The sequence below is a fragment of the Spermophilus citellus genome, assembly GCF_964194105.1.
Source record: "Spermophilus citellus genome assembly, chromosome: 5".
Taxonomy (NCBI): domain Eukaryota; kingdom Metazoa; phylum Chordata; class Mammalia; order Rodentia; family Sciuridae; genus Spermophilus; species Spermophilus citellus.
Window position 1 is genome coordinate 148,114,200 of NC_138186.1, and position 20,526 is coordinate 148,134,725.

The 20,526-nt window shown below is 38.9% G+C and overlaps 1 protein-coding gene across 1 annotated transcript in view; it reads left to right on the top strand.

Annotated features, from left to right (window-relative positions):
• Positions 1-455: 455 nt before the first annotated feature.
• Positions 456-20,526, top strand: part of HECA (hdc homolog, cell cycle regulator) — a 45,361-nt gene continuing 25,290 nt past the window's right edge. The window contains exon 1 of the mRNA XM_081294505.1: positions 456-1,046. Within this exon, the coding sequence (XP_081150631.1) occupies positions 776-1,046 (271 nt within the window). The 5' untranslated portion in view covers positions 456-775. The remainder of the gene's footprint in view (positions 1,047-20,526) is intronic.

Here is a 20,526-nt window from a genome sequence, read left to right on the forward strand (position 1 = left end):
TCTGTTTGAGGGAACTGTTTCTACCAGACTGTGATGGGTTCATTTCAGGGACCCTGCTCCTCATTCCAATTATCCAGAACTCAATCCTATTTCTTTACTGTTACTGAATGGCAAAGCCACCCCATGGATTGTTAACATGAAATCCTTTCTTTTCCTTTCCTCTTCTAGTCACCTGCTTATTTTTCCAGACAGTATTGTTTTAAGCCTCGATTACTTAAAGGTCAGAAAGTCACCAAACAACTTCTGAGTCATTGTAACGTAGTCTGGGCCGCCTCAGAAATGGCGGTCCGCAGACCCAGAGCTCTGCGGGTCCACAACTCAGGATCCCTGATGACGTCACTCGGAGGCGGCGGGCTCCGCGCGGGACGTGACGTCACGCGGGCGGGCCGGCCAGCCGTGAGGTCACCTGGCGGGCGCGGCTAAGCCGAATCCCCAGTGTCGTCACGGGAGGGGGCGGGCCCAGAGCGTGTCAGCGCAGCCAAATCAAAACAAGCCTGAGACCCGCCTTTTCCCTCCGGCTCGGGAGCGTTTCGCTCGCGCCCCGGGCCCGCGGTGCCCGCGCGGCTGCAAGCCTCGGGTGGCCGCGCGCCGGCTCCAGGAAGCCGGAGAGGGCGCGGCGGCCGGGATGGCGCGGCGCGGGCCGCGCGGCTAGACGGCGCCAGAGGAGCCGCTGGCCCGCGCCCTCCGCTCTGCCGACTCTGCGCGGGGCCGGCAGCGACCGCGCCGCGGGGCACCTCCTTCGCTGACGCCGGACACCTGAACCTTCGTGAGCGAGATGCCCAACCCCAAAAACAGCAAAGGCGGCCGCAAAAACAAGCGTGCCAACAGCAGCGGGGACGAGCAGGAAAATGGAGCCGGGGCCCTGGCTGCGGCGGGAGCGGCGGGCGCGGCGGCCGGGGGGGCCCTGGCGGCGGTGGCTGGCTGCGGGGCGGCGGCGGCGGGTGCGGCGGGCACCGGGGGCACGGCGGGCAACGGAGGTGCAGGGACCGGAGCCGCGAACGCCGCGGCCGCCACTGGGGCTGCGGCCGCGGGAGACGCCAAGAACGGTAAGACGGGGCAATCACCAACTTGCTCCTCGACCGGGACGGCGCGGTGGCGGGGCCTTGGGTGGCGCGGGCGGTGCGTGGACAATACGAGTCAGGAAGTGCTCACCCCGCCCCTCCGCCCCGCGGCGGCTGCCCTTCGCGTTCCCCACGCCTAGTGGCGGGGACCGACCTGCGGGCCCTGCTCGTTGTCGTGCTAGAGACAGCCTGTGCTCCCGACTGCGAGGGTGCCCGGGTGTCGGGCTGTCTCAGCGCTCCCTTCCAATCTTGCCCGTAGTGCCCGCTCTGGCGAAGCCCTGTGGGTCCCGGGCCGGAGGAAGGAAAGAGCTGCCCAAGTTGAGAAGAATGATCGAATTGAAAAGTTAGGCACCAGTTCATTCAGTCCTGCGCTCCCCGCACCCCGTCTCTCCGCCCAGTGCAGGGGAGCCTTAGTTGCCAGCAAACCCAGGCTTGCTGCGTCGACTGCTGCAGGTGAAGAGGCCCTGAGACTTTTTTTTTTACATTAGGGTGTGTGTGTGTGTGTGTGTGTGTGCGCGCGCGCGCGCGTGCGTGTGTGTGTGTGTGCGCGCGCGCTCTCTTTAATTCTCTGGCTCGCTTGAGGAAGGAAGAGAATCTGAACTTGACTTCCGTTCCCAGCCTGGAGTTAAAAAAAAAAAATCATCCTCTATAGTTCGGCTTCACATTTTTAGAAAGAAGCCTGATAATCTTACATGTGTGCTTGCGTGCTTGCTCCCGTTTGAGAGTACAAGCAGGGAATAGCCAAGATGTGACAGGATTTCATTATAGGGTTCTGGGCAAACACTTATTTGGACAGTTCTTGTAATTCCTCTGGTCAGGCAGTGTTTCAGAGAAGAGCATGTAGGTATGTATGTTTTAGTGAATGCAGGTTAGGATCCTTTTATCTATCTTTGAGCACACAGCTTTCAGCTTTAGAAGCCATACTTTATGTAGATCACTTTTTAAAAAGGGCACCTGCACTTAAGAGAAGCCCACAGCGCTGAGAACACAGGAGGTTTAGTGTAACCTGTTATGAGGAGAACTGTAGGCCCCCTGCGCTGTGTCTGTGCAATTTTGAAATAGGAAGGTTTATTTCTTTATTTTTGGAGACAACTTAGCTCGTTTGTGAATGCTTGATAATACAACTTTTGGCCAGTCTGTATTCTCCATGTTCTGTTGTTTTTCTAACTCTAAACTTCATTTTGATATTAATGTGGTAGAAAGGAAGGTGCTTAGACTGGCTAAGACAGACTCTTGGCCTAGGCTTTTGGAGTTTTGTCATTTTGGGAAGATCAGTTTTTCTGAGACTCAATTTCTTCATTTATAACATTGAAAAAAAATTTAATTGATCCCTCATAGGGTTATTGTGAGGCTCAGTGTTCCTCTATCAAGTCCTCAGGTCTTGTTATTTTAAAGGCTTGTTATGTGTAATGAATTTAGTAAAGTCCCTCACAAATACTGTGAATAATAGCTATTATTTATTCATTCAAAAAATGTTAACCACTTACAATGTTAGAGTACTGTGTTAAAAATGTAGGGGATGCAGTGGCAATCAACACTGGGTATCTTGGTCCTCATGGAGCTTGCATTCCTGCTCTGGTTTACCCCCCACCCCCACCCCCACCCATTCCCGTGAAAGCTTCAGGTTGGCTCTTCCTCTTTTCTTGCTACAAAAGATGTGATCTCTTTAAAGTGGTTTGAGGAAGTTTTCTTCTTAAGTAGTTGTTACTTCTAGTTCAATAACATTAAATTGGTTATTTTGCCCGATATTACTCTTCTTTGAAGTGGTAAAGTCAAATTTAGCAGTATTGTATATATGTGTGAAGCTATCATTTTGTGTAGAAACTTGTTTTATTAAATAAATGTGCAAAAGAAGAAATAGGCCGTATATTGCCATTATCAGGATCATAGAAGGTACAAACTTATAGCAGTAAGCTGAATTTTATTATGCCCAGTTCTTGGTTGGTATATATGTGACATGTCAGTGAATGATTCACCTTAGTTTGAAGAACCTGTCAATATTTTCTGCATTCAGTGTTATCTGAACATGGATGCTGAGGCCTCCTATGTACAAAATCAATGAATAAGGAAATTGTAAATGCTTTTGAAAAATGTGTATGATGTAGGGTTATGGAAAGGAGGCGTTGGTTGAATTTTTACAGAAGGGGGCATCAGATTTGTAAACTCTCAGAATCAACCAAGGTCCAATTAGTTTTTGAAATTTAAAATTACTTGAATTGAGGGCTGGGGATGTGGCTCAAGCGGTAGCGCGCTCGCCTGGCATGTGTGCAGCCCGGGTTTGAGCCTCAGCACCACATACAAACAAAGATGTTTTGTCCACCGAAAACTAAAAAATAAATATTAAAATCCCCCCTCTCTTTAAAAAAATTACTTGAATTGAGCTATTTTTAGTATTTCTAAATAACAACTAATGTAACTATAACACTAGATTTTGTGATTATGAAAATTATGAATCAGTTATTTCAAGGAAGTAGTAAATTTATATTGTTAAAACTTCTAAATGGTCTATTCTCATTGATGACTAGTTTTATCTACATCTGCGAACGTGCAAATTTAATGACTTCACTTAAAGATAATAGTTTTTATTTGTAGTTGTTTAGAATTTATAGGATGGTTTAATGTCTTGTAGCTTTTGAACAGTGTGGCTATCAGAACATTGTAACATTAGCCTTTAGTTGTTCCTTCTTTACAAAAGAAGTTACTAACTAGGGAAAGCTTGCAGAGGCTCTGGCATGGTTGGAATTCAAGTTGAACTGGTTGCTGTTGTGCATTTGAACAAGTAATAGAATATTAAATGTAAAGATATCATACCTCTAATAACAAATTTGTTGGATATAAGTTTGAGATACTAGTTTATGAAACATTTTCAGGGGCTGGAATACAAATTAAGGAAACCTCCTCCTACATAGCAAACATGTGTCTACCCATATTGTAGCATTTCTATTGTAGGTGGACAAGGTTTGCCAACCATTGTTTTTAGGACCTAGTAATCATGCAATAGGTTATAATGGTGTACTTTCATTCTGAAATTCTAGTTCCTTTAGGCCTTTCTTTTCTGCTTTAGGCCTAAAACTGTATGAAACCTTGATCATTGTGTATCTAGTTTTCATTGGGCCTGGATCCCAAGTATTTTTATGAATTCCTGTTTTGTGGCTGAGCATGGTTCACCATGGCACTCATTCCTGACTGCCCCTGGAATCCTTGGCTGGTTCTGCCTCAAGTTATTCAACAACTCTTTCTAGTAAATGGAATTAGTGATTGGACTTGCATTTGGTAGACCTAAAAGTGACCTTGGTCAAATAATTTAACTTCTCTGAGCTGTACTTTTCTGCATGTGTAAAATGAGATAGTACATACCCATACATAGCAACCTATCTGTATCTATTATATGTAATAGATACACTAGGACAGTGTAATACTTAAAATATGAGCTTATAAAATATTAGTTGTTTGTTTCAGATCCTAGAAATAATTTCTGAGACAGATATGTATGTGCAGGAAGTTTGTCAGAGAGTGCTCCTGACTAGTAGGAGAGGGGAAGAAGTAGATTTCAGCAGAGGGAAGAGTTGAACTGTGATACACTGGTAGAGGAGGGAAAGCTCTGGTCTTGGATAGCCCATCAGAGTATATCACCTCAAGACATTGACTGGTTATTTGGCCTTGGGCTGCCCTCTAGAAGGGGGGGATATGACCTTGGGGGTGGCATTTTTTTCAATTGGAGATCCTTTGTGCAAAGGGACTCTTAACTCCCCTAGTATTACTGGTTTCTTTACTTAGATTGCCAGTTACCACTCATGTAAAATGCAGATGTGGTATAAATATTTCTCACTAACAACTGAATAGGCTTTGTGGGCCAGACTGGGAGTTAACCACCATTATACCATTGTTTCCTTGGGAAACTGTGTACTGAATCCCATATGTTCTGTTTGCAAGTAGATTTCTTTCGGAATACCACCTGTTCCCTATGAAGATTTCAATTTTGTTGGGTATTGAGACCACTAAGTATACTTTTTATAACTCCATACATAAAATACATAAAGAGTCTCATTTTAGGTGTTTACATTAGTTCTTACTACATGTATAAATTAGCAGTATCCATTAGAAGGAAAATAAGGAGTGTTTGCCTACTGTTTATTTTTATATTAAAGAATATCTATTGAGGATCTAAGAAATATGTAGGGCAGTATTATTATCTTGCAAGCATTTTCTTGCTTCATCTAGAAATTGGTGTTGCTAGGACTTTAAAAATATGTGCTGCTTTTGGACATTGTCTTTTGAAATTCACCTTTGCAGTGGAGCTGCAAAGGGACTGTGCAGGCAAAAAAAAAAAAAAAAAAAAAAAAAAAAAAAAAGGTAAGGCCTTAGAAAATACTGCCTCATCCATCATAGATTCTTCCTGTGGACTTATGTATGTTATAGTGAAGAATTGTTCAGTGTTTCACTAATGGTGCTTTATGCACAGTCTGTTCTTTATTTCTTTACTTGTTATACGACCTGTGCTTCAGTTCCAGTAGTAACTAAACCTTCAATGTAAACTTTCCTGTAAGTCTGAGAATATATATCATTCTTCAGAAAATTGAAAACAGTAGATAAAACTGAGAAATCTCTTGCCACTTAAACCTCCTGAATTTACTTCAGATTTTAGCTATGGACAATATAATTAAGGAACTTGAAGGTAACAGAAGGAGATTTGTTTTTTCTTTTTTGGCAGTGCTGAGGATTGAACTCTGGGCCTTGCACATAATAGGCAAGTGCTGTATCCCTGAGCTATATCCCTAGCCCAGAAGGAACATTTTAAGGGGAAAAAAAGATCTGTCCTAACTGATTTTGATCACCAAATCTTTGGCATTCATAAGAGACTTATATAATTGAAAATATTGTGTTTTTTTATTATTTTTTCCAAGGATAAAATGAGCATTTGCAGAAACTCTTAAAAAAAGCCACGTTTTTTTAAAAAAAATTCTAGTTAAACATACAATCTCACCACTTTGAGATCCCCATTATTAACATTTTAATATGTATTCTTTTTTTAAAAAAAAGAGAATTTTAATATTTATTTTTTAGTTTTCGGCGGACACAACATCTTTGTATGTGGTGCTGAGGATCGAACCCGGGCCGCATGCATGCCAGGCGAGCGCGCTACCGCTTGAGCCATATCCCCAGCCCCTTGATATGTATTCTTGTAGCCTTCTAAAATTTTTTCATATTCAGTGCCTGGTAAGGGCCTGTTTTATGGATGACATTAGAATAGGTAGAAGGGGCGTATTTTCTTCCTCATTAATGTCCTTTTTAAAAATAAGGGCGTTAATCCCATCGATGAGGGCAGAACTCATATGGCCTAATAACCTCTTGAAGGCCATCCCTTTAATATGCATTGGGTATTAAGTTCAACATGAGTTTTGGATGGGCACAAACTTTTGGACCATAGGCCTTCCTTAAATTCTTATCAGGATTTGTGCAAAAGATACACATTTTTTATGCCTTTTAATACACACTGACATATTGCACTAGAAAGGTTGTACTGGTTTAAAAGTACTCTGTAGAGTGACTTTTCCCCATGGCTTCACTGGGCTCTGGTTCTTGTTATTTTAAAGGCATGCTGGAGGATTGTTGGCACCCCCAAATAGTTCAGCAACAGGAGGGCCCTGTTTGGATCTAGATTCTGCAGCAGATGCTGTCATAGTTTTATTTCTGCTGGGGACTTATATGGTATTCAGGGATTTGGTAGTCTGCAGGGATTCAACAAATTATCTAATAATGATGAATGATATTTTGGTAACTAGTAAAAGAGTTAGTGAAGAATTAGTATTACTTACTATGTTTGAATTTGCCATAGCACAGGCATAGGCCTTTAAAATTTTGTCTTATATCATTTTAATCTTATGAAGTAAGGCCTAGAGTTTTTTAAAGTTGTAGTAAACATGGATTTTTAAACAGAGCTGGGTATAAAGCTAAGTGCCACAGTTTTAGTAAAAAGTGACTTTGGGGCAAAAACCTTTCTTAACCTCCATTTTCTAAGTGCAAACCTTTGCGGGTGTTTTTGAAGGAAAACAGTCTATGTGAAAGATCTTGGCAAGGGCCTGGAACATAGTGGCACATCAACAATAGCTTTATAAGTTTGTGGTTTGTTTAGCCTTATCCAAGTATAAAACTTCCAAGTTGTCATGCTCTTAAGAACAGATACTGAGGCATTAAGAAGGTGGTTGAGGGTTTCCTTAGTATAAATGTAAAGACTACTCTGGCATCATACAGATTTTTATTCAGGAAGTGCTTTGAAGGTAAGTAATCTGCTTTTCTTCCCCTTTCATCTCTCTCTGATCATGGTTTAGCTGGAAAAAATCAGATGTTGAATGAAAAAGAAAAAGGTGAAAAACAACATGCAAAAATGGTTATATTTTCCTTCTATCAAAATAAATACAAGTAGGTTATTACATGTACTACACATGGGCAGCTGTGAAGTAAGAAGCAGGAACATGTGAGATAGTAGAATGTTGGATTAAATTTAGAGATTGAATTTGAAGATGGAGGAGTAAAGTTGAGTATGTGGAGTTGATGAATAATTGAAAGGAAGCAAAGAGCCCAGGGTATCCTTTAGGATCAGATCAGCCAGGGCTTGAGAATTACCTGAAAAACCCTTTTTTTCCTCTCCAGGCAACAAGTGGAGAATTCATTCATTATTTCCTCATTCCTTTGCTCATTGTTTTGTTTTCTCTGCGCTCATTCATTTACTGAACATTTATTATGTGCTTATTGTCTACCATGACTGAAAGTATATAATATAGAATTACACTTGGAGGCATCAGAATCCACACCTTTCAAGGCTCATAGTGAAACTAGCAGAGAGACCTGTAAATACCAGGGGCCATGAAAATGTGCTATGGGTGCTTAGCAGAAAAACGATTTTCTAGAGGAAAAGAGTTGAGTACTGCAGAAAGAGAGGTGGTAAATTCTGAAGGCTGAAGAAGAATATTTCAGGCAGGAGTGGGAAAGGGCCTTCCTTGCTCTAGTTGCTGCCAGGAGTTTGATATGGCTGTTCTAAGGTGCATTGGTAGCAACTCCAACGGGCCTGGGGCTGGACATTCAAACAAGTTGTTTTGTAGTCAGTGAAGAACCAGACACTATCCACCAAACTTTGTTGAGGGACATGATCAGCTGAATCTGCAAAATGGGATACTCATAGGAAGTTGATAAGCTTGTTTACACTGTTGTACATTTTAACAGGATGGTTATATTTTGATATAGCTAGTCAGAAATTGGAGGTTGAACTTGCCATAGGCCCTTGATTGTGATTTTTCCAGTGGAAGCAGTGGACACATGGCACACACACTGTTTTTCTGCCCAGGAGGATGACAGTGTCATAGCACCCAGTCTTAATTGTGGGAACTAGCAGCGCTGTGCTTTCTGAGCCATGGGAGGTTAGCTAATTGAGGTTAACTTCAAAAAACTAAATGCTAGGAGGGGGAGTTGGGACCATCTGAGCAGATGGGTTTACTCTAGAGGGAGGGAATTGTCCCTAAGGTTTTTTTTTTTTTCATCTTGGTAGCAAGTGTATATCTCTGTACCTGGTTGGACTAATTTTTTATTTTATTTTTATCATCTTTTAATTTTAAAGCAAACTCTTGTGACAGGCACTGTCATTATTTTGCACAAAGTGACTATGTTTTTTAGTTCTGTTTATTTTAAAAGTTTTGAATTTTTCTGTGGTTGGCAAAATAGCATTTTGCTCTATTTAATCAATAAGATAGTTTAGCTTGATTGTCCTTGAGCTTTTTTAAACTGGCAAAGAGTAGTGTTTCTAACACTTAAAATTTATATGTTGTCTGTCAGGAGTAGAAAGGGAAAGTACTTAGGATAATACTTGAAAATAGTCTGAGTTAGAAACAAGAAGAAAAGTTATTTAAAGAAAAGTGAGAAAAACGAAGACTTAAGAGGAAGTGTTAAATATTAATCATATAATTGATTAAGCTGCATTTAATAAGAAAACATGATTCTGATGTAGGGGCATAATACAGTGCATTTCATAGATTTATATTGCTGGAAAGGAAAAACATTTGCTCTGCCCTCTTAGGCTCTGTATTTGAGGGCCTGCAAATTGATAAAAAATAGATTAGCAATAGAAAGGACATTTCATCAGAGAAAAAACTTGACTCAAAGGTGCTTAGAATTTGGGGCTTCTATACCAGTTTAATGGGAAAAGATGGGGAAACAAGTACTTACAGGAAAACAAATGATTTTTTTTGAATGAGCTTTTAGGAGAATAGATGGATATATAATAGTTTTGTGATAATGTCTGTTTGATGTGGAGACTAGTCATTTCTGGTAATAAGAGTCAGTTCTGGAGTGAGATGAAATCTTAGAGGGGTTTTGATTTTCATTTCTCTAATTGCTAGTGATGGTGAACATTTTTTCATGTTTGTTGATTGATTGTTCATCATCTTCTGAGAAGTGTCTCTTCAGGTCCTGGGCCCATTTATTGATTGGGTTTTTTTTTTTTTTTTTTGGTGTCTAGCTTTCTTGAGTTCTTTATATACCCTAGTGAATAGTGCTGTATCTGATGTGTGAAGGGTAAAGATTTGCTCCCAAGTATGTAGGCTATCTATTCACCTCACAGATTTTTTTTTTCTGAGAAGAAACTTTTTTAGTTTGAGTCCATCCTATTTATTGATTCATTCAGAATGGCAGCTGTTATGCATACAAACAACAATAAGTGTTGGTGAGGATGTGGGGAAAAAGGTACACTCATACACTGCTGATGGGACTGCAAATTGGTGCAGCCAATATGGAAAGCAGTATGGTGATTTCTTGGAAAATTGGGAATGGAACCACCATTTGACCCAGCTATTATCCCTCTCCTTGGTCTATACCCAAAGGACTTAAAAACAGCATACTACAGGGACACAGGCACAATTCACAATAGCTAAATTGTGGAACCAATCTAGATGCCCTTCAGTAGAAGAATGGATAAATAAAATGTGGTGTGTGTATATATATATATACACACAATGGAATATTCCTCATCATAAAAGAGAATAAAATCATGGCATTTGCAGGTTAATGGATGGAGTAAGAGAAGATAATGCTAAGTGTAGTTAGCCAATCCCAAAAAAACAAATGCCGAATGTTTTCTTTGATATAAAGAAGCTGATTGACAGTGGGATAGGGAGAAGGGAGCATGGGAGGAATAGAACTCTAGATAGGGCAGAGAGGTGGGAGGAGAAGGGAGGGGGCATGGGGTAATTAATGATGGTTGAATGTGATAATCATTATTATCCAAAGTATATGTATGAAGACACAAATTGGTGTGAGTATACTATGTATACAACCAGAGATATGAAAAATGGAGCTCTATATATGTAATAAGAATTGTAATGCATTCTGCTGTTATGTGTGTGTGTGTGTATATATATATATATATATATAGAGAGAGAGAGAGAGAGAGAGAGGGAGAGAGAGAGAGAGAGGGGGGGGGAGAATATCAGTCCTTCCTGGTTGCTCTCGGGGAGGGGATTTATGATAATTGAGTTCTTTGGGAAGGTTCTGCTTTTAGACAAGAAATTTCAGCAATTCAAAGTCTTCAGCTCAAAATAATTTCTGTACCATAATGGCATATTGTGAGTCCCTTCAATAAATATTGCCACACCCCCAAAAGAGCAATTACAGAGTCAGATAGCAAAAGGTGGCCCGTATGTTATATTTCTGTTATTTCATTTTATTGGGAATTCATTAGAAATAGAATGCCTTGAGGCATATGCCTATAACAAAACTGATCAAGAGCACACATTTAGGCAAAAGTTAGCTGTGTATTGGATTTCTCTTGTAAGTTAAGGAGATGTATTTTTCCTTAGGGATAAGCATAAGTTTGATTATACTTTAGATCATGTCCCTTCAAGTTATAGAAACATTTCAGGAGAGTCTTTCTATACTAATGTAGAAATTGAATCACAAACTTTGTTTTATGTTTCTAAATGAGCACTCCTGAATATGATGATAGGATATTTAATAGAACTCTATTGTAATACAACTTGCTATGCCTAACACAACTCAGTGTCTGGGCAGAAATGGAACCCAGGGAATATACAGAATCAAGTTCTGGCTGTTTTTGATTGGTAGCAGATATGGCCTGTAATCAGAGAAGCTTGAGTGTGGGATAGTTGGTGATGGGTGTTAATGAACAAATATAGACAGCACCAAGAAGTGATGCCAGAAATCATGGAGAGAGGCTGGCATTGAGAAATAGAAGTGCCCTTCAGTGGTAGAGGCAGAAATGTGAATATCCAACACAGGTACGGTAACTTAGTGACTTCATTCAGTTTCCAATTCCTCCTATCTGTTCTTATCTTGCAGGGCTTACATACTAAAGTAACTTTAGCTCTATAATGATAAGATTCCATTATATTAGGCTATTAGTTTTAGAGTAAAGATGATGTGTTGCAGTACAGGAGCAAATTAGGTAAGATTTTATATATTTAATTGTAGATGGACACAATGCCTTTTTAAATTTATTTATCTTTTGATGTAGTGCTGAGGTTCAAACCTAGAGCCTCATACATGCTAGGCAAGTGTTCTACCACTGAGCCACAACCTCAATCTATGTAAGATTCTTGATGATAAGTATATTAGGACTGTAGAACTCAGGGAAGCTGCATAAAGGAGAAGCAGTCATTCACAGTGTCAGGAACAATGAAGGTACCACAACTCTGTTTTCTAAGTGCTTACTAGAAGCCAGGTGCAGTACCCTACAATCTATGTTTGCTTGTTTGTTTTTGTGGGGATTGAACCCAGTGTTTCTTTACCACTGAGATATATCCCCAGCAGCACACCTCACTCCCCAGTCTTTTTTAGTTTTTGAGACAGGTCTTGCTAAGTTGCTTAGGACCTCTCTAAATTGCTGGCCTTAAACTTATGAACCTCCTGGCTCAGCTTCACAAGTCACTGGGATTACAGGTATAATTTTAGGTGTGTGCCCCATGCCCAGCTCCAGCATTTGAGGATGCCAAGTATCAGGGGTTGGCCTTCTTTCCTTCTTGCAGAAAAGGTATGTTTGAGTGAAGAGAAACGTATCTAATCCTTATGCCAAAATTGGGTTCATCTTGACCACCTTTATAATGCATAAATAATGCAAAACTATATGCAGGCTTTTCAGGTAGAGGACTTAAGTTCAGTATAAAAACATTTAAAGAAGCAGTGTGTGTTTATATTGCTTTTAAAAGAATTCATGCTTATTCTGATAGTTAGACTGAAATTAAATTTATAAGGCAGTACTTTGTCTAAGGAAGTACTTTACTCATGCATTGTACCCATTTATCTTATTCCTTCTCTGTACTATAGAAGGAATTCCTGGTTTTGGCAGTTTGGAGATTGTGAATGTTTGAGCTGGCACTTCTGTTCTTAATGGACTAGAGTTCATCAGTAGGACATGAGTCTTTTCTTGAATGTAAATTCCTAAAAGTGGGATCACTGGTTAGATATGTATTGCCAAACCTATCTTCAGAAAGGGTTTGCCTGTACACTAACACTGTGCCTGTTTATACTAACACTGGCAATGTAAGGAGTGCTCTTTTCCTTCCTTAGTACTGGAGACTTAACCCAGGGCCTTGGACATGTTAGTTAAGCATCCTACCACTGAGCCACACTCCGAGCTTATGGAGTGCTCATTTATTCACATTCCCTGATGTAAATTTTCATTGCCATTTTTATCTTGGCCAGATAGAAAAAAATGGTCTCGCTTTGATATTTTTATTTGAGTTTTAGAATTCTCAGTGAGTAAATATCTTTTTCTGTGTATACTGATTATTTGCATATTTTTGTATATTTGTACATTTTATTATTTGTGATCTTTGTACATTTTACTAATAAGATATTTGTTTTCTTTTTGATTTGCATGAAGTGTTTGTACATTCAGGATAATCTTTGGCATGTGTTTTCCCTAGATTATTGTCTTTCAGCTTTATTTAAGGTGGTTCTTGCTGACTAGAAATGTTTTTATTATTATAACATCTACACAGAACTAGAACTTTTTTTTTTTTATTTTATTTTTTTTTTTAGTTAAGGTAGGGGAGAGTGGAAAAATTTGTGAAGTTACTTGTGGGCAGAATGTTTTGAGCATGGCATAGGGTTAGTGTATATTTCATTTGAATATCAGTCACAGTAATGCTGTTACATTTGTAAGGTTCTATTTTTCTTTTTTTCCAGTTTGGGAGGTTCTGTTTGCAATTGGTTGCAATTCTTGCTGCTCTCCCTGACGTCTCCTATGTCTCTGGCCACTACTGTCTAGTAGACAGCTGAGCTCCAGTGTTCAACACCTGTCTCTTTCACATTTCTAAAATCCCTGCAGTTTTTATACCAGCTCAGTAGGACTTTGAAACTTGTAGATAAAGGCCCATTATGTACTTGTTATCGCCAGTTCTTAAGAACCAAACTGCAAACTGAGATCTCTTAAGGCTAAATTGCCCCTATCTTGCTTGTGATAACAAACTTAACTGCCAAGTCAGAAGAAAGTTCTCATTTTTCTCATTTTGGCACTTGAACTGAAATTACATGTGTATGCTAATAAAATGAGAACATAGCACTCAATCGAAGTAAGAGTTTATTCACATACCGTGCATCACGCTGATCCAGGCAGCCCTTGTACCTTCTCAAATATTTGTGATTTGGAAAAGGTTCCCACGCTTACTGCTTGTTCAAAAGAGTATGAGATTTGGAAAGCATAGGCCAGAGCTGTAGAACTGGCTATGCCATCTTGCAAGTCCACTGAACCTTTCCCAGTCCAAGTTTATCTGGAGAAAGTGAGGATATCATGGTATTGTTTGTGACAAAGTCTGCAAATCATAGTGCAGTTTGAAAAAGCAAATACTTGTGCAGTGATTTGGGGTTTTTTTATACAGGTTTTGGGGATCTCAGTTTGTGATGTAGTGTGGCTGCTTCCCAATTAGGGATTCTTTTTAATTGGAAGAACCAGGTAGACCTTGGCTTACTTACTCCCTTGGTTTGCAGTAAATGTTGATCTTCCAAAATCTATATTCTGCTTCTTGTGGGAAGCCTTTTTTTTTTTTTCTTGGCAAGGCTGGATCTGGGAGCCCTTGCTGTGTGGTTTTTACTGGAAAATCTTCAGTGTTTGTTTGATTACTATTTTCAGTGAAAGTCCAGTTCCTTAAGTGAGCCCTTCCAGAGTTACTTCAAGGGACCTTCCCAACCCCACAGTAGGGAAGGACTGTGGCACTGGGCCATAAGGAGAGTTCGTTCACTTGTGAATAGAGGTATAGGTGAGTATAGCTGATTTGGGGATTGTTTCCTTGTGACCTGTGAATCATCCCATCCCCAGGCTTTCCTTGGCTTCATTTTAACAGCATAGTTCACTTTGATTATAACTATTGCATGTTGTACTGCATGATTTACCATTGCGACTGGATTTGTAGTTATGCATTGCATAGTTTATATCTTGATTCACTTCAGGCCTTTTTGCTTTCTGCTCTTTACCTGCCTCTAGGGTCATATGCAATTGGAGTTTAAGTGTTGATATAAAACATTTGAAATGGTCACAGGACTTTCATTTTGTTTCCTTACATCCCATTTAATAATGTTGCATTTTAAATTAGGTTATAGAATTGTGCATTTACCAAACTATATTGTGGATTTTATCAAATCAGTTTCTATGGGCATGAGATACTTGTTACATATATGTATTCATATGTATATGTGGAATCACTTTATTTCTTAGGGTTGGGTTGACAAAAAATTTTCTAAGCTTCATGCTTGAGATTCAGATTTGAAATTTTTGACTTTGGAGCAATCACTTTTTCTCCTAACATTTTTTACTCTTCTATGAGATATGTGATCTGAAGATGACTTGGAAACATTTTAAAAGAATTAATTTGAAATGTTTTATTCTCTTGAATTTGGAAATACTAGTTAGAATTCATTTAGAATGTAATTGTATAAACTTTTAATATATAATATGACAAATTCTCTTATGCCAAAAAGAAATTTCTAGATTTTTTGGTAACTCTTTTGCAAATGGGAGATTATTTTTTCCTCTAGTTTGAAATGAATGGTTTTGAGTCTTTGACAATGGCCATAGTGGGCTGGGAATGTAGCTCAGTGCCAGGTTGGTTGCCTCACATTTATGTATGTGTAAACTGAAGAAGGACTTCTAGAATGGAAGAGTAAGGACTTCCAGAAATCTACTCGTCCATAAAAGCAACAAGAACACTGGCAAACACATCTAGCATGTCTGAGGAGCTGGGTTCAATCTCTAATATTGCCAAAAAAAGAAAGAAAGAAAGAAAAAAGAAAATCCAAAACCTAGAAACATCCATAGTACAAAATTACATCTGGGTTCCACATGAGCTGGTAATTGGATAAGGAATGAATATCTACTTATAATAATATCACTACCTTAAAATATCAAAGGAGTCTAGAATTTGGAGTTTCCTTAGAAAATTTTGTGAACTCTTTTCTTAAAAACAAGTTGTATTATAGCAAGCTGCTTTGAGAGAGTATATGTGGTGAACTGCTAGGCTAAGACATAATCATGACTGAATCTTGGGTCGTTTTCATTTTTATTGAAGTGTGTAATGAGACTTAGACATGCCTTCTTCTTTGACAAGTCTTTCCTTGTTGCAACAGATTCTTTAACTTGCTTGTTGGTTGCTGATGTAGCATTTCAGAAATAGTCTGTGAAGAGTGGCCCCAGGCAAAGGCTTGTCTTTTTTTCCCTAGATCCCAGCAAAATGATGTTAGGGTGATCACTAAAAAGCTTTTACTACATTATTTTCGAGGCAAAGCAAGGGAGCAAAAAGTGTATCATTTCAGAGAGTTCAGCAGGGCAGAATATGCATGTGGAAAACAAGGGGTATAAAGATGTAGTTTCTTTTAGGGATAAGTAGGGTATGGAAATGAATTTAGCTACCTGTGCTGAGGCTATGTTGATTTAAATATAGTAGTCTTAAAATCATATTGGGAGTTGGTGTGTTAACCTAATCCATTGACCGGTGCAGGCAAAGCAGGCTCACCTTCTGATACTCGGTCTCTGCTAATTTCAAATTCTCAATTCCAAGAGAATGGTGTTTCTTGACAAAAAGTTGCTTTATTTTCTCATTGAATGATAGTGAGCCTTTGCTCATAACTTTCCCCTGCTCTTTTTGAGTTTAGCAGTTTTTTAGAGTAGGTTTGCCTCATTGTCTGTTTTTATGTAGTGCAAAGTTTAGGATTAGGAAACCTTTATGCTTTAATTGGGCTTAAATACTCCTTTAATTAAATTAATTTAATTTTAATTAATTAATTAGTTTTTAAGTAAGTTTGAGTATTAACATGAGCATTGAACATTTTGAGTAAGGCCCTGTTATCAATTATAGAACTTTGTACAGTGATGTGTTTGCACAAGTTATTGGTCTTTGTCTCTGATTCTTTTTTTAATTTATTTTTTTGTGGTGCTGGGGATGGAACCCAGGGTCTTGAGCCTGCCAGGCAAGTACTCTACCACTGAGCTAGATCTCTAGTTCTATTCAATGCTATTTATCCCATTTATGTGCTATGTGGATGGAAGCCACTTACAGCTGAATGACCTTGGGCATATTACTAAAGGAGTGTGTGCTCAGAAAGTGTTTGTAGAATCTGAGTTTAGGGATTGCTGTATTCTATTTATGGAACTTTGGTATTTTAAAGAAACATTCAGGAAAAACTACAAACTATTGTCTTTATACTGACACTCAGCCTAAAGCAGGCATACCTTGGGTCCCTGTCCTTTTGGGTCTTGATATAGCTTCTGTTAGATTAGAAAATATGAAATTTCTGCTTTATGGGCATTATTGAAGTGGATTTCTTATTGTCAAAGTGTTGAATCCAGAGTAGAAATAAAAAATAGGTAAAATAGAAGTGTTCTATTTAGTTTGAATTTGTGGCTGGATAGGTTTATGGGTTTTAATTGAAAGTTAAAAAAAAGTGGATCTAGGAGAATAGACTGAATATATTGAGAGAACATTAAAAGTTCAAGTTGTTAAATTTAGTTGAAGAGTTGGTTGGGGTTTTGTGGCCTTTTGTTTTTTAAATGTGAAGCATCCATATTTATTTGGTTAGAGTGGTTTGCCCGAGTAAAAACCATGTGTTTAAACCCTACTTTAAGTGTACAAACATGTTTAACTGGACATAATCACAGTGTGTTCAATTTGCTGTCCACTTTATAGTAGTTTCTCACACTAAAATAATATAAGGGAGGTTAAAGTGAATCAGAGACTAAGGCAGATATGCTTAGGTGATCTTATTGTAGCTCTTATACTAATTAAAACAAGCTGAAAAAATATTTTTATAAGTACTAACTTTTCTTTATGTATAGAACTTAGTTTTATTTATTTATTTACTTTTGGATACTGGGGATTGAACCCAGGGGCACTCTACCACTGAGCCCTTTAAAAATATTTTTATTTTGAGATGGAGTTGTTCAGTCCAGCCCCAAACATGTAATATCCTGCTTTAGTCGCCTTAATAGCTGGGATTATAGGTACATGCCATGGTGCCCCTGCTTTTTATTATCAGTAAAGAAAATGTCTCAAAAATATCTGAGAAAACCTAGTAAATTCTTTTTAGGGGCTGGGGAGGTAGCTCAGTGGTAGAGCATTTGTGTAGCATGTGTGAGGCCCTGGGTCCAATCCTCAGTATCACACAAACATAAAAGTCCTTTTTAGTTTTTGCCAAAAATGTTCTTACCAGTTAGTCAAGAAATGATTCTTAAATACCCTATGAATTTGAGGTGTGGTATGGGGCACAGTTAGCTTCTATGCCCAGTTCTTCCCATTCTCATCTGATTTCTCCGTTGATGTGACATAGAGGGGTCAGGGTTAAAGTAGAGACTTTGCATATGGCCTGGTGGGTGATCAGGTGGAAACACCAGCCTGGGCCTAGTTTTGGAACTCCTTGTACAAAACCTAGGGATGTGGGACTTTACTCTGTTTCTGAGGTTTCTGGATGTGTATATAACATGATCATAGTCTAGTCTTCAGAATACTGATCTGGTGGTAATCAAACTTTTTAAATTTATTTCCACTCTTGTATATTTTAAATAGTCACCATCTTGTTTTCAAAAGTTTATTAAATAGAAGCAAAGGATACTATTTCTGGTTTATTGTAAACTTTGTCATTTATGTATGTGTAAACTGAAGAAAAACTTCTAGAATGGAAGAGTGAGGACCTCCAGAAATCTACTTGTCCATAAAAGCAACAAGAACACTGGCAAAAATTACAAAAGCCACTTTTCAAAATTCTGGAAGTTAATTAGAGTTTTATAGTAACTCTAAGAGTGTTTGTTCACAAGAAATGGCTGAATCATAGCAAGAATGGTGAGCACTGTTGTGTTTTAACTTGACTTGTTTCTACCCCCTCTCCCTACCTCCACGGTAGCTTTCAAAACTAGTGGACTAGTAAGTACTCATGGAGGGTGACGAATAGGTTGGGAGTTTCCCCAAGCCCCTAGCCCCAGAGAATTGTTGACCTGTCCTGATGCTCCCTGGTAAAGCCTCATTTGTAAGGCAAGTCTGGTTGACCTGACTCACAGAGCTCTCTTAATGGTGAAAAGCCCTGTTTATTTGCTTACTGGTAAAAAGCCCTATTCCTAGGCTAGAGCTTACTTAATGGTGAAAAGCCCTGTGGGGCCACTTGCTAGCAGTAACATGTGGTGGAATGAAACTGCTCTAATGGCTACAAAGTGAAAAAGAGAGGAAGAACCCAGGGTTTCAGTTCCCCTAAGGACCTGTGCCCCCAGTGACCTAAGATCTCCACACTAGGTCCTACCTACCTCTTACAGTTAGTTTCTGCCACTTCCCAGTAGCACCAAGTTGAGGATATACCCTTGGGGTTTATTCCAGATCCAAACTATGTTATGAAACAAATATTTAACCCTAAGACGAGTCTGGTAGTTTACTTTTATCTCTTAGAACAGGGTCCTTCTTAAAGAATAGCTATTATAAAAAAAAATTGCCCATATAAAGTGTATTAGTGTCCTGGAAAGTTTGAAGACTCTTTTCTTAGGCAATTGTCCATAAAAACCCACTAAGAGAACTGATTTCTTCAGGATACGTTGAAATGTTTCCTGCGCGAAGTTTACAGTTTGAACTTTAAGGCATCCTGGAATGTACATAATATACTTTTTTGCATATTTCCTCATCTCTCATGACTTTTAATCAACTACCCAGAATGTCCTCTACTTGACCATTTTATTTTGTCTTGATTTTTGGTGCTAGGGATTGAGCCCAGGGCAGTACATATTCTGAGTATACACTGAACTATATCCCCATCCCTTGAATTCTTTATTATAATTTATCAGAGGTTTTTTTTAATGTTTCATAACTAGTAAATTGGTTAGCACATGCTGATTTAAAACAAAAATCTAGCATCAACTCTGTAATATTTGCAGCTAACTAACTTTTACCACATTTATGGTCAGTTGTGATGATGGAAGAAATTCAAGGGTGTCAAATATTGTATTGATGTTCCTTGATTCCTTCCAGGAGTAGAAGAAGGGAAAACAAAATCCTGTTATCACATTTGTGCACAGAATATTATCAGTATTTTCAATTTCCAAATTCTCGTTTGTGTACATTTTTTGTTTTATATTCTTTTGTTTCAGTGTCTGACACAAAAAGGATAAAGTAAAACTACTAGACTGGCAAGTTTCAAAATCCTGTGTTACAGCAAAGAGGAGGATGCTCACTGTATTTGCATTGAGGTCAAGTGGGCACCTATTTCTCTGACTAGCTTTGGAATATAAGCACTAGTAATTTTGGCACCCATCAAGTACTGGCTTTAATGCACATTTGTCAAATGCATATTTGAAAATTAGGAGTTGACAAATAGATTTTTTTGATTATTTGGATCTTTATTCTAAATTTAAACTGGCTTTCAAAAATACACATAATACTGTAAGATGACTAATAAGTGAAGATATTAATAGTAAAGATAATATTGTTAGGGAAAAAAATGCATGTTCTGAACTGCTCTAAAAGGTAGGTCACAAATTTAGTTTTCAGATTTCCAGTACAGATGAAGCAAACAGCAGCAGTGGTGTGCTTTATAATACCCATCAGATTAGAAAACAAAAAGCAGTCGCTTAACCATTTGCAATGTCCATTCATAAATAAAACAAATGTATGAAACCTGCTGGCATCATTAAAAGCAGTCTGTCAAGGGAATGAAACAGTGTGGTTGAGGTAACCAGCTCTTGGCCATCTGGCTTAATTGAGTGATCGATTTTATCTTGCACAGAAGTCCCACGCCCAAATGACTCTGGGGCCTAGTATGTGAATAAGTATAAGGGGCTGAGGTAGAGGCCTGGCTACCTGGAGAGTGCATGCTGCACCTAAAAGACATTCTCTTCACATCCCTTAACAAAATCCCTGGACTCCTTTAAGATAACACTGAAACTAAACTGCTCTACTGGAGTTCTGATCTGGAGGAGAATGTAGACATCATGTCACCT